General features: G+C 42.9%; 1 protein-coding gene across 2 annotated transcripts in view; it reads right to left on the bottom strand.

Annotated features, from left to right (window-relative positions):
* POLN (DNA polymerase nu) overlaps positions 1-14,766 on the bottom strand; it is a 111,351-nt gene that overhangs the window by 95,294 nt on the left and 1,291 nt on the right. The window contains exons 2-4 of one of the 2 annotated variants that reach the window (XM_047847291.1): positions 13,126-13,224; positions 12,500-12,560; positions 11,733-11,797 (exon numbers count right to left, since the gene is read on the bottom strand). In XM_047847291.1, coding sequence (XP_047703247.1) covers positions 11,733-11,797; positions 12,500-12,560; positions 13,126-13,224 — 225 coding nt within the window. Of the gene's footprint in view, positions 1-11,732; positions 11,798-12,499; positions 12,561-13,125; positions 13,423-14,766 lie in introns of those variants that run through there. The other variant, XM_047847290.1, reaches the window with a different exon arrangement.

Here is a 14,766-nt window from a genome sequence, read left to right as displayed (position 1 = left end):
CCAGAGAAGTTAGGAGTAGGACATGCATATACAAAACAACAGTATCTAAGCAAAAAGAAGCCATAGGCACTTGTTTCAGTTAAAGTATGCCCAAACTCAGTGGTCAAAGAAACAAATGATAAAAAGAAAAACCAGGAGCAGAGCATTAAAAGACAGATAATTGATCCCTTTAGGAATAAGCCACGCCTTAGGAAAGAAAAACTCCAGTAACAAATTGTTTGATCTCGAGAATTAAGAGCCACCAGGAGCTTCCAGTTAAACCAGCACAGATAACTGGCACGTCGGTGCACTCCTCGTGTTCAGTTAGGCACAAGAAGTAACGAATAGACATGAACGGAGAAAAACAGACAGACAGCCTCTTAAAAGAAACAAAACCAAACGTAAACATTTCTTCGGAGCAGAAATAGATAAACTACAAAGCGGCAGGCAGAACCGAGCCCAGAGCCCAGCTGGGCTCTGGGCAGGCAAAACAGCAGCTGAAAGTGCCCGGTTCGTGAGAGGAAGCTGGGCCAGCTTGGATCAGTCACCTGCTGCCACAGAACAAACCACCCCAAAGCAAACGTGCTCTGTCCACCACTTCTGTGGGCGGAGCTCAGCTAGACACCTGTGCTGGCTGTGTGGCCTGGGGGGTAGGGGTGCACACATCTTTCATTATTTCAAATTTTAGCCCATTTAAAAACGATGTCACCTGGCTTTTTCTCATTGATAGGAGTTCTCTATTAGAGTCTGCGTATGAGTCCTTTGTCATACACATGAGAATACAATCAAAATCCCAGCAGGTGTTTAAAAAGGCAGCTGATAGAATTTTATATGGCAAGACGGACTGTAAGTACGAAAGATATACAATAGGATATCAAAGCTAAAGTAACTAAGGCAGGGGAGTATTCGCACAAGGATAGACAAATAAACCTGTGGAACAGAACAGAGTCCAGAAAAAGATCCACGTTACACAGTGCTAAAATCAAATACAAGTGGAGACCAGACTTGAAAATTCCCTGAGCAGACAAAACCAGTTTAGTCATACAAGCAAAGCTTAATTTAATTGGTTTTGCAAGATAAGTAAGGCCAACTTGATCGGCGATGCTTCTTGCTTGTGCCTCTGAAAATCATAAGCGAATCTCAAATTGTGCCCCCAAATTGATATGAAATAACTACTAATGAATTCCCTTTCACTTAAGAAATTCTAACACTGTAATCAATGAGTGTGAAGAATAAGCAGTCACGGCCTCCACGCCATATAATCTGTTTTATGACAATTTGCATCTACGCCCCATTCCACTTCTCAGTTTGAGTGATCCTGGTTTGAAAACTGTCTCTTTGGTGTGTGCACAATACAGTTTTATTAATTAGTACTTCAGCGTTCCGTTGGTTTTACTTTTGTTTTTTTCTGAACTTTTGACAACAGTGATCTGATTTATGACACAGACATTACTGTAATTCAGTAAGGAAACAATGGCACTTTTAATAAGTTATGCTGAAGTAAATGGAAATCAACTTGGGAAGAAATCTTTTTTTTTTAATTTTTTATGTTTATTTTTGAGAGAGACAGAGAGAGAGCGTGAGCAGGGGAGGGGCAGAGAGAGAGGGAGACACAGAATCCAAAGCAGGCTCCGGGTTCTGTCAGCACAGAGCCCGATGTGGGGCTCAAACTCACGAGCCATGAGATCATGACCTGAGCCGAGGTCAGACACTCAACCGACTGAGCCACCCAGGCGCCCCTAACTTGGGAAGAAATCTTAACCGTGCTTAATATCAGATAGAAAAATTAACATGAAATGAATGGTAGCTTAAAATAATACAGCTTACAGGGCGCCTGGGTGGCTCAGTCAGTTAAGCATCCGACTTTGGCTCTGGTCATCATCTCGCAGTTCATGAGTTTGAGCCCTGCTTCATGTTCTTGGCTCTTGGTTGTCAGCATGGAGCCTGCTTGCGATCCTCTGTCCTGCCCTCTTGCTGCCCCTCCTCCACTTGTGCACATGTTCTCTCTCTCAAAAGTAAATAAACATTAAAAAATAATAATACAGCTTACATCAGAAAACACAGAAGAATATCTTTCTTTACGAGAAGGCAGACAAAAGATACTAGCACATAAAAATTCTTAAACATTTAAAAAAAAAGGTTCACTGGACTTCACTAAAATAAAGAGGTTCTGTTTACCAAAAGATGCCACTATTAAGAGTGAAAACAAAACAAAAAACAAAAAACAAAAAAACAAAAAAGAGTGAAAAGACAAGCCATGGACACAGACTGGGCTGGGAAGTATTTTAGATTCTTTGGGCCACATATGGCCTCTGTCACATATCCTCCTTCATTTATGTTTAGGTGTCTTTTTTTCAAAGAGAGAGACTGCACCCGTCCAAGCAGGGGAAGGGCAGAGAGAGAGAGGGAGAGAGAGAATCTCAAGCAGGTTCCACATTGTCAGTGCAGCGCAGGGCTCAGTCTCACAACCCTGGGATCACGACCTGAGCCGAAATCAAGAGTCTGACACTTAACCAACTAAGCCACCCAGACGCCCCTAGGTGTTTGACTTTTAAAACCTGGAACAACCACTCTTAACTTGTAGGCCATATGAAAGTAGGCCACAGGATGGCTTTGGCCCACAGAGTATTGTTTGCCAAACCCTGGATGGAAAGAAAGAATTTTCAATATATATTACAAAGGACTTGTGTACAGAATTTATTACAAAGGACTCACATGCAAAATATATAAAGAATTCCTACAAATCAACATGAAAAGGTCGAGTAGCATAAATTTCTAAAAATTTATTTATTTTATTTTGAGAAATGAGAGAGAGAGAGAGAACACGAACAAGTGGGGGAGGGGTGGGAGGGGGCGGAGAGAATCCCAAGCAGGATCCACACTCAGTGAGGAGCCCGTTGTAGGACTCAATCCCATGACTGTGAAATCATGACCTGAGCTGACACAAAGAGTCAGATGCTTAACCAACTGAGCCACCCAGGTGCCCCTAGCATAAATTTTACAACGGGTGAATTCTTGGCAAAATTGGATCACTAGAGTATATCCAAAATGCCATCGAGCACATGATAAGGTCCTCAATATGATTAATCATCAGGGAAATGCAAACTAAATCCACAGTGATACACAACCTCAGAGCCACCAGAATGGCTGATGTGAGAAAGACTGGCAGCACCACACTAGTGAGCACCATGTAGCACATGGGACCAGACAAGGTCACAACCAAGTCCAGGAGCTACTTGGGGGCACCTACTACCCTCATGTACACCCTGTGACCCAGCAGTTTCACTTTTAGACATAAAACCAAGAGGCAGGAGCACTGACATCCACCACAGTTTACGCACATGAATAATCACAGCCGCTGTGATCACAGCAAGTTGTCCTGGAAGCCACTTCCGCTAAACTCAACCAAACAAGCAAGTCCCATAGGTGGATTGTGAGCCAAAAAAAAGCCAGAACCAAAGAGCCAATGCTGTGCGGTTCCATTTACATGAAGCTCAAAATCACTGAATGCAGAGTCAGATTAATGGCTGTCTCTAGGGGTACAGACTAGGAGGGGACAGAAAGGAGCCTTCTTGGTGCTGGAAATATTCTATATCTTGTTCTGGCTGGAGTCACATGGGTGTGTACATACAGAAAAATGCGTCAGGCTGTGCACTTATGATTTACATCAAGGAGATTCTGGGAAGATGGCGGAGTAGGAAGCACCCGTAAGTGAGAACCTGTCTCCCCCTTGGACAGAAGTTGCAGGGGCAGAAGCTGTCTGATGCAACAACCATTTTGGACTCAGGAGTCTGCTGGCAGCTCGCAACTTCCAGGGGGAGGTTTGGATGGTAAACTGTGGCTACTTTTGGTCAATGTCGGCTCTTAGCACAGTAGCAGCTACCCATCCCCCATCTCCCACCCCAGCCACATGGCAGGCAATCCTCTGGTTCTGGAGCAGTGTGCAGCAGCCAGGGTGGGCAAAAGGACCCTGTCCTCCAAATATCAGGAATCTGTACTCTGATTACTGATTGCTGCTTCTGATAACAGAGGTGCAGACATATAGGCAGGCAGCCAGCCACTGTTGTTGCCCATCCTGGCACTGTTGTAAGACCCTCTCCCTCCAGCTGAACAGACTTCCAGGGGATTTAAAGGGCCAGCACCCTTTTATATCCCCCATCATTTTTCACTTTTCCTCCTTTTGGGAGCCAGGTATTAAAGACAGGGGTACTTGAAAACTACTACTGAAAAGTTACACTAACTGAAATAGCAAATTCCTTATGGGGCTTGAAAGTCAGATTTGAGCAGGCCGAAGAAATAATCAGTGAACTTGAAGACAGGACAATGGAACTTACCGTCACAGAAGAACAAGACAGAAAACAAATTGAGGAAAGGTGAACAGAGCCCAAGGGACTTGTGGGACACCATAAAGCAGACCAACATGTACACTGTGGGTGTCTCAGAAGGAGGAGAGAGGGAAAAGGGCAGCAAAAATATTTGAAAAAACAATGGCTAAAACTTCTCCAACTTGATGAAATACATGAATATAACATCCAAGAAGTTCCACAAACCTCATGTAAGAGGAACTCAAAGAGATCAACACCAAGGCACATTATAATCAAAGTTTCAAAAAACAAAAACAAAGAATCTTGAAATTAGCAAGAGACAGAAGTATCACAAACAAGTATCCTCAATAAGATTAATGAGAAGATTTCTCATCAGAAACTGGAGGCCAGAGGACAGTGGGCCAATATTTTCAAAGTGCTAAAAGAAACACCTGTCAACCAAGAATCCTGCATCTGGAAAAACTGTCCTTGAAGCATGAGGGAGAGATGAAGACCTCCCCAGATAAAGAAAGGCCGAAGGAGATGTGATCACCTCACCTGTCCAGGAAGAAATGCTAAAGGGATCCTCCAGGTGAGACAAAAGGACACTAGACAGTGTCTCAAAGCCACATGGAAAAATAAAGATCTCGAGAAAGGTAAACATGTGGGCAATTATATAAGCTAGTACTATATAACAATCTGTCACTGTGCTTTTCATATTTGTCACTATGCTTTTCGTTTTCTCCATACTTAAAAAATAAACAGTTATAAGTATAAAAGCTAGTATTACTGTAACTTCAGTTTATAACTCCAAATCTTGTTTTCTATATAATTTAAGAGACTAATGCACTTTAAAAAAACTATTGGCTTATGTTTGGGGCACACAATGTATCAAGATGTAATTATGTGGCGTCAACAACTGAAAGGGGTGGGGACAGAGCTGTAAAGGAGCAGAGTTTTTGCATGTTATTCAAGTTAAGCTGTTATAAACTCAAATTATACTGTTATAATGTTAGGATGTTAAATGTCATCCCCATGGAAACCACAAAGAAAATAGCTATAGAATATACACAAAAGAAAATGAGAAAGGAATTTAAAATGTTCACTACAAAAAAATCAACCAAACACAAAGAACACAGTAATGCAGGAGAGACAAAAAAATCTGTAACACACACAGAAAACAGCACAATGACAGAAGTAAGTCCCTTCTTATCAGTATTTACTTAAATGTAAATGGATTAAACTCTCCAAAAGACAGAGACTGGCAGAATAGATAAAAACGTATGAACCAACTACACACTGTCCACAAGAGACAAACTTTAAAATCAAAGATACAGACAGGTTGAAAGTACAAGGATAGAAAGATGCATGCAAATAGTGACCAAATAGTGACCAAAGTAGAGCGGGGTGGTAATATTAATATCAGAAAAAATAGACTTTAAATAAAAAATGGTTACAAGAGGCAAAGGATGACATATATCTGATACACCAAGATGATATAACAATTATAAACATTTACATGCCCCATGACAGACCATCAAAATATATGAAGAAAAAACTGACAGAATTGAAGGCAGAAGTAGACAATTCTACAACAATAGTTGGTATACTTGATTACTCCATTCATAATAACGAGTAGAACAACCATAGGGGATAAGGAAACAGAGGACTTAATACAATAAACCAGCTCAATGCAACAGACATACAGGGCACCTGCCCAGCAACAGCCGCACACACCTTCTCCTCACACACACACAGGACACTATTTAGGACAATATGTCAGGCCACAGATTAAGGCACAAGAGATTAAAAAAAAAAAAGATATCATACAAAGCATCTTCTCTGACCACAACTGGATGAAGTTAGAAATCAGTAACAAAAAGAAAACCGGAAGACTCACAAAATTGTGGAAATATAAACAAATCTTTTTTTGTCTTGTTTTGTTTTAAAGAGAGTGCAAGTGGCGGAGAAGGGCAGAAGGAGAGGGAGAGAGAGAGAGAAAGAGAGAATCTTTAAGCAGGCTCCACATTCAGCGCAGAGCCCAATGCAGGGCTCAATCCTATGACCCTGGGATCATGACCTGAGCCAAAATCAAGAGTCAGATGCTCAACTAACTGAGCTACCCAGGTACTCCTAAACAAATCATTTTTAAACAACCAAAAGATCAAAGAATAAATCAAAAAGGAATTTAGAAATTACTTAGAAATGGATGAAAATGAAAACACAACGTACCAAAACTTACAGAATGCAGCAAAAGCAGTGATAAGGGGAAATGTATAGCTGTAAATATTAAGAAACAAGAAATATATAAAATCAATAACCTAACTTTACAACTTAACAAACTAGAAAAAGAACAGACTAAACCCAAAGCTAGCAAAGGAAGGAGACAATACATATATATCAGCGTAGAGATAAATGAATAATAGGGAAACAACAGAGAAAGCCAATGAAACCAACAGTTCATCAAAAAAAAATTTAACAAATCTTCGCTAGATGGACTAAGAAAACAAGAACACTCAAATTACTAAAATCAGAAATGAAAGTGGGGACATTACTATCAATTCTACAAAAACAAAAAGTACTATGAATGATTGTACACCAACAAATTGGATAACCTAGATGAAATGAATAAATTGCTAAAGTCACAAAACCTACCAAGACTAAATCACCAAGAAATAGAAAAACTGAATTGTCCTACAACTATTAAGGATGTTGAATCAATAATCAATCTCCCAAAAAAGAAAAGCACCACATCATTAGCTACACAGGTGAAGTCTACCAAACATTTAAAGAAGAACCAATAACAATCCTTCCCGAACTTTTCCAAAATAATGGAGAGGAGGGAAGACTACTTCCTCACTCATTCTATGAGGCCAGCATCACCCTGATACCAAAGCCAGACAGAGACACAAGAAAACTATAGACCAACATCCCTTATGAATATTGATGCAAAAATCCTCAACAAAACACTAGCAATATATTCAGCAATATATTAAAAGGATTATACACCAGGAAAAAGTGGGATTTGTTCCTAGAATGCAGGTATGAGTCAATACATGCGTGAATGTAACAACATAAATGTAATACACCAATGTAACATGCCACATCAACAGAATGGGGAGGAGAAAAAACACAAGATCATCTGAATCGATGTACAAAAATCATTTGATAATATTTAACACCCGGTCTTTACAAAAACACTCAACAAACTAGAACAGAAGGGAACTAAGTCCACATTCCAAAAACCATATATGAAAAACCCACAGGAACCATCATACTCAACGGTAAAAGACTGAAAGCATATCCTCTAAGATGAGGAACAAGGCAAGGTTGTTTGGTTTTGTCACTTCTATTCAACATGGTAGTGGAAATTCTGATTAGAGCAATTAGGCAGGGAAAATAAATAAAAGGCATCCAAATTGAGATGGAAGAAATAAAATTATCTGTGTTTGTAGATGATATTATTTTATATGTACAAAACTCTAAAGAGTCCACACCAAAAAACAAAATAAAACAAAACAAACAAAAACAAAAACAACCAAACAAAAACAAAACAAAAAGCAAAAAAAAACCATTAGAAATTTGGAATTCAGCAAAGTAGCAGGATGCAACATCAACACACAAAAATCACTTGTTGCATTTCTACATATGAACTACCTGAAAAAGTAATTATAAAAAAACAATTCCATTCACAGTAACATCAAAAAGAGTAAAATACTTAGGAATTAACAAGCATGCCAAGAACATTCAATGGAGAAAGTACAATCCATTCAACAAATGGTGCTGGGAAAACTGGACATTCACATGCAGAACTGGACCCCTACCTCACACCATATACAAACATTTACTCAAAATGCACCAAGGACCTAAACCTAAGACCTGAAACAAAACACTTAGGAGGAAACACAGTACAAAAGCTTCACAACACTAGATTTGGCAGTGATTTCTTGGATATGACAATGGCATAGGTAACAAAAGAAAAAAAATATTTTTTAAGAAAAAAATGTTTAAATTGGACTTTATGAAAATTTTTAAAACTGTGCATCAAAATACACTATCAACAGAGTAAAAAGGCATCCCACAAAATGGGAAAAAACATTTAAAAATCACTTATATGATAAACGATTACTATCCAGAATATATAGAGAACTCCTAAAACTCAACAAGAAAACTCCTAACACTCAGCAAGAGAAAAAACAAACACCCCGATTCAAAACTGGGCAAAGGACTTGAATAGACATTTTTCCAAAAAAAATACACAGATGGCCAATAAGCACATGAAAAGGTAAATCAGTGTTACTAATCAATAGGGGAATGCAAATCAAAAGTACAATGAGATACCACCTCACACACACTGAATGGCTATTTTAAAAACAAAACAAAACAGAAAACAAGAGGTGTTGGTGAGGATGTGGAGAAAGTGCACTTGTGAGCTATTAGTGGGAGCGGAGAATGGTACAGCCACTGTGGAAAAAGTATAGTGGTTCCTCAAAACATTAAAAATTACCATAAGATCTAGCAATTCACTTTGAGGTATGTACTCAAAAGAATTAAAAGCAGAGTCTCAAAGAGATATTTATTTTTACACCCATTTTTATAGCAGCATTATTCACAATGGCCAAAAAATAGAAGTGACCCAAGCTGCTTACATCCATTGACAGAAGAATGGTGAACAAAATGTGGTATATACATATAATGGAGTAGTATTCAGCCTCGAAAAGGAAGAAAATCCTGACACCTGCTACAACAGGGATGAATGTTGAGGACACCATGCCGAGTGGAATAAGGCAGTGACAAAACAACAGGTTCTGTATGATTCCACTTACATGAAGTACTCGCAGTAGTCAAATCATAGACAGAAAGTATAACCGTGCCTGCCAAGAGCTGGGGGAGGGCAGAATGGGAAGTTACTGCTTAAGGGATACAATTTCAGTCTTACAGGTACGGAGTAGATGGTGATGATGGTTGTACAATCATGTGGATGTATTTACTACCCCTATACTCTCTAACTAGAAAGGGTTAAGATGGTAAGTTTTATGTTAAATGCATTTTATCACAATAATTAAAAACAGACCATTCGCTGTATACAATTTCTTTCTCAATTAAAAAGTACATGAAAAGAAAAAAACCAGTTCCAGGTGGATTATAAACCTAAATGCAAAGGCTAATGAAGGCAGCTTTTATTTTAATTTTTATTTATTTATGTTTATTAATGTTTATTTTTTTTTTGAGACAGACAAAGTGTGAGTGGGGGAGGGGCACGGAGCGAGGGGGACAGAGAATCCAAAGCAGGCTCCAGGCTCTGAGCTGTCAGCACAGACACCGGCACGGGACTCGAACTCACAAACTGTGAGATCGTGACCTGAGCCAAAGTCAGACACCCAACCGACTGAGCCACCCAGGCACCCCTAATGAAGACAGCTTTTAAATACAATACACGAGAATACTTCATGAGCCTGACATAGGGAATGCTTTCCTGAACAGCATACAAAAGGCACTAACCATACAGACAAAGATTGGTAAATTACATTAAAAATTAAGAACTTCTGGGGTGCCCGGGTGGCTCAGTGGGTTAAGCATCCAACTTAGGCTCAGGTCATGATCTCGTGGTTTGTGAGATAGAGCCTCACATCAGCTCTGTGTTCCAAGTGTGGAGCCTGCTTGGAATTCTCTTTCTCCTCTCTCTCTGCCCCTCCTCTGCTCATGCGCTCTTTTTCTCAAAATAAATAATCTTTTTCTTTTTTTTTTACTGTTTATTTTTTTATTTTTGAGACAGAGACAGAGCATGAACAGGGGAGGGACAGAGAGAGAGAGAGGGAGACACAGAATCTGAAACAGGCTCCAGGCTCTGAGCCGTCAGAACAGAGCCCGATGTGGGGCTCGAACCCACAAACTGTGAGATCATGACCTGAGCCAAAGTTGGACGCTTAACCGACTGAGCCACCCAGGTGCCCCAAAATAATCTTTTAAAAAATAAATAAATAAAAATAAAAATAATTAAGAACTTCTGTTCATCAAAAGACACCATTAGGAGGGTAAAAAGGTAAGACAGAATGACAGAAGGTATATGTAACGGGCTTGTAACCAGATTATATCAAGATGTTCTATAAATTAGCAAGAAAAACATAAAACCTGCCATATAAAAATGGGTAAAAAACTTGAACAGATATTTTACCAAAGAGAAACTCCTAATAGCCAATGATGATATGAAAAGCTATTCAATCTCATGAGCAATCAGGAAAATAGAAACCAAAATCATAATGAGATATCATTATGTCCTCATCAGAATGACTCCTACTGAACGTCTGTTGTCCCCCATACAGATAAGGATGGGTAATGGCAGGACCGTGTGCACTACTGGCAGGTGCCACTTCAGAAAGCAATTCAGTGTTACTTAATAAAGCTGAGCGGGCCCATCCTGGGGCCCCAGCAGCCCACCTGCCTTGTGCCCCAGGGAGACACGTTTAAGCGTGCAGTGTGGCTTGTAAAGGCTGCAAGCTGGCAACAACCCAGATGCCTATCAACAGTGGGACGGAAGGTATGATGGAAGACCAAGCAGGCACCAAGTGACAGAGGACATCAGTGAAGCTGGGACACGGAGGCCGAGGGACAGACGTCAGCCACCACCATGAACGTACAGTTCCAAAGAAAAGCTCAACTATAGTTTAGGCATTGAAGTGGAAAAGTGCTAAGAAAAGCAACAACGTAATGACTCCCAAAGTCAGGATGGAGCAGCAGGAAGGGGCTCTGACAGGGACAGGGCACACGGGGCTTCTGGGAACTCTACACTTCGACCTAGGTAATGGTTATACCAGAGTTTCCTATAAAATAACTTCAGTAAAATATTTTAATGCATCTGTATGCATCTCTCTGTATTTTTAATTTTTCAAAGTTTTGTTCTTGTTTTTTTTTTTTAATGTTTTTTTTTTTCAACTTTTTTTTTTTTTTTTTTTTTGGGACAGAGAGAGACAGAGCATGAATGGGGGAGGGGCAGAGAGAGAGGGAAACACAGAATCAGAAACAGGCTCCAGGCTCTGAGCCATCAGCCCAGAGCCCGACGCGGGGCTCGAACTCACGGACCGCGAGATCATGACCTGAGTTGAAGTCGGACGTTCAACTGACTGAGCCACCCAGGCGCCCCTGTTCTTGCTTTTTTTAAAGAATCCAAGAAACCCATGAATTCCCCTCACCACACTACAGGGGGATGTCCTTGTGAGAAGAACCTGACTTTTGAGAAGGCCAGAAGGTCCACGAAACCACACACACACCCCATGGGGGAGCACCCAGCTGTCCTGATTGTCTGAACCCCTTCGGTGGGCGATGCTCCCCTGCAGGGGTCAGAGACAGGAGGCATCCACAGTGCTGCCTGAATGAGGAAGGGAGGAAGCGGGAGGAAGGACTCACAGGCAGAATAAGGCTGACAGGCACCAGGGCTCTGAAATAACATACCCCAAGAAGTGCTGAAGTCCTCTCCATTTCTTCTCCGTTCACCCGAATGCTGCGGCTTTCCATCACTGTGATTCAAAAACCAGAGAAGATAAACTTTGCACTGTATCTATCAATCAGCCAATCATCTCTGTGAAAGACTCAAGAATGAGGAGCAAGCCTCACTCCCTGACGGGGACACAACGGCAGCACCTGCCACGTCCGACCTTGACAAACTGTCCACTGGGGCCAGTGTTCGAGCCCAGCACTGGAGCCAGTAGGTATGGGGACGCACGGTGGCCAGCCACACTGAACGGAGCCGCCACTGGCCAGGCCAGCTGCAGAGTGCTGGGCGGGGCTTGGCTCTCCTAGTGCCCAGCAGGACCTGGGTGCCCAGAGGGCTAGAAGGCAAAGGCAGAGGAGAGCCCCGCAGACCTTCTAGGGGCTCTCTCCAAGGGGTGGGCCCAAACACCCACAGTCTTGCGGAACAGGCTGAAGGCCACCTCCCACACTGCTGCTCTCAAGAGCACACACTGCCCCTCGCCCAGGCAATGAGCAAAGCCAGACAGCACGAAAGGAATCCCCCGTGACTGAAATGTCAGAACCTTCTAGATCAAGAGGTGATGCAGTCCAACCCCTCTTGTTACAGAAAGGGAAAATAAAGGGCTTGTTCCCTCTCAGTGCCCACACGACACCCTGCCCACCCCTAAATAAGACAGAAAGAGTTGCTCTCAAACAAGGTAAAGAACTCTCTAGAAAGATGACTGGCCATCATGTTTATGGTACCTTACCTGCCAAAACCGGTATCAGAGGAAGCTCCAAAGTACAAAATAGTTGCCACAAACCGTAAACCTGTTGCACAGGAAGAAATTATCATCAATTTAACTTTTAAATTACTGGCACCTGCATTCTGCTCAACAGCCTACTTGATCTCATGGAGGCGGAATTCCGGCACCTCTCGAGTGAACACGGGCCCCTACCCAACAACCGCCCTCCCCCGCTTCCTAGTAAAACTCCTATTTCCTGCAAGTACCCTATTTTATTACCAAGACCTCGTAGAGATATTTAGAAATATCAGGTAGGACAAACCTCACTCCCAATTTTCTTTAATCCTTCTCATTTTTAAGTGTGATTTAGGTATTTTTAGACTTTTAGCCTTCCATTTTCATTTCCGAATAGGTTTACTGAATTCACAAAAGCGTAACTAGAATTTTCATTGGATTTTGCATCGGCTTTGTAGATTAACGTGGACAGAGGTGAAATCTTTGTATTAGGTCACGATGTCCTCCAAGAGTATGAAACATCTCTGCATTTGTTCGGACCACCTTCATGCCCCCATCAGAGCTTCTGTCTTGTTCACCCCTTCCTGCTGCTATCTGAGAGGCCCCGGCCTTGTCCGCCCCTCTGCCGCCTGTACCTCCAGACCCAGCGCTCTGTGCTTTGCCCTCCAGGAACGGCTGATGTCCTCCAGGCCAGCAACTGGCTCCTCCTTGGCTCTCGGGCTGGTTTTGCCCATCTGGGGCGGCAGGGGAGAGAGGTGGGCTTCTTCTGTCCCACTGGACCCGACCGACCCACCAGCCCATAGTCCTTGGCCTGCAGCCACAGCTTCTGGGGCCTGGCTCCCCCACCGGCAGCCCCTGCAAGGCCACTGCCCTCCCAGGGTCCCGTTGACAGCTCACCCTCCAAGCCTGGGGGTGGAAATGCTTCCAGCCAGTGCCTGCCCTGGAGGCTTCTGTGTCTCTTGCTGGTCCCCTCACCCCTGGCCTTGACTCAGTACACAGTCCCTTCCTTCAACTCTTCTAGATCATTCCCTCGAATGCCCTCTGCTTCCCAATGAGACCTTGAGTAGAGCGGTCTCCATCTCACTATTAACTAAAATAAACGCTCAGCTTTGATGTTAACTGCAGCACCAGAAATGTTCCAATTGAATTGGTGGCTTTTAAAACTCCTACAATTGTTAACCCACAGAAAACATTTTTAAAACTTCAGGTCTAGGGTCACTTGGGTGGCTCAGTCAGTTGAGCGTCTGACTTCAGTTCAGGTCATGATCTCACTGTTCATGAGTTCGAGCCCCACATTGGGCCCTGCACTGTCAGCACAGAGCCTGCTTTGGATCCTCTGTCCCCTTCTCTCTGCCCCTCCCCCACTTGCGCTCTCTCAAGAATAAATAAACGTTTAAAAAAAACCACTTCAGGTCTTATCATCTGACTATCCTTCTATGAATGATGTGCAGCTTAACTTGGCCTTAGAGCTCAATGTCCCATTTCTTACGCACTCGAAGATGCTGTGAGTGTGGATGGGAACGAATGATGCTGTTGGGGGACAGTGAGCAAGAGTGGCCCGCCGACCCCAAGTTATGATAAAATGCCTTGCCTTCAACTGAGAACAAAGGCCCATTGTGAGTCTGTAGAGTATCTTCAGGTTCACACATACATTCTGGTTCTTTCTTTTTTTTTTTTTTTTAATTTTTTAATTATTTATTTATTTCTGAGACAGAGACAGAGCATGAGCAGAGGAGGGGCAGAGAGAGAGGGAGACACAGAATCCGAAGCAGGCTCCAGGCTCTGAGCTGCCAGCACAGAGCCCGACGCGGGGCTCGAACTCACAGACCGGGAGATCGTGACCTGAGCTGAAGTCAGACGCTCAACCGACTGAGCCACCCGGGCGCCCCCATTCTGGTTCTTTAAAAGATCACGAGAATTGAAGATGAGGCAAACTCGGCAGCAGTGTTCGCCGCGATCCAGGAAGTGACAAGATAGACGCAGATGGGTACTGGCCGGGAGTGTGAGTCTTTCCACGGCAGACGTGACACCGCGCCATCACCAACACCTCAAGCACATGAGCTCCCATGCAAATGCAAGGCGCTACCTGGAGCCTCACACCTTCTCCCTTACCCGGTGTTCCCTCACTTTACAGGAACCGTGGAGAAGCTAAGTGCCCGAGGAGCACAGATCATACGGGGGGGGGGGGGGGGAGACAGGAGCGTGCCCTCCACACGGCCGCCTCACCACCCGTCCTGGCCCGGACGACACCCACAGACACCCTGGGAGGGGACAGA

This window comes from Prionailurus viverrinus, unplaced genomic scaffold, assembly GCF_022837055.1.
Source record: "Prionailurus viverrinus isolate Anna unplaced genomic scaffold, UM_Priviv_1.0 scaffold_45, whole genome shotgun sequence".
Taxonomy (NCBI): Eukaryota; Metazoa; Chordata; class Mammalia; order Carnivora; family Felidae; genus Prionailurus; species Prionailurus viverrinus.
Note: the sequence above shows the minus strand (reverse complement) of the source record. Positions and strands in the feature narration are given on the sequence as shown.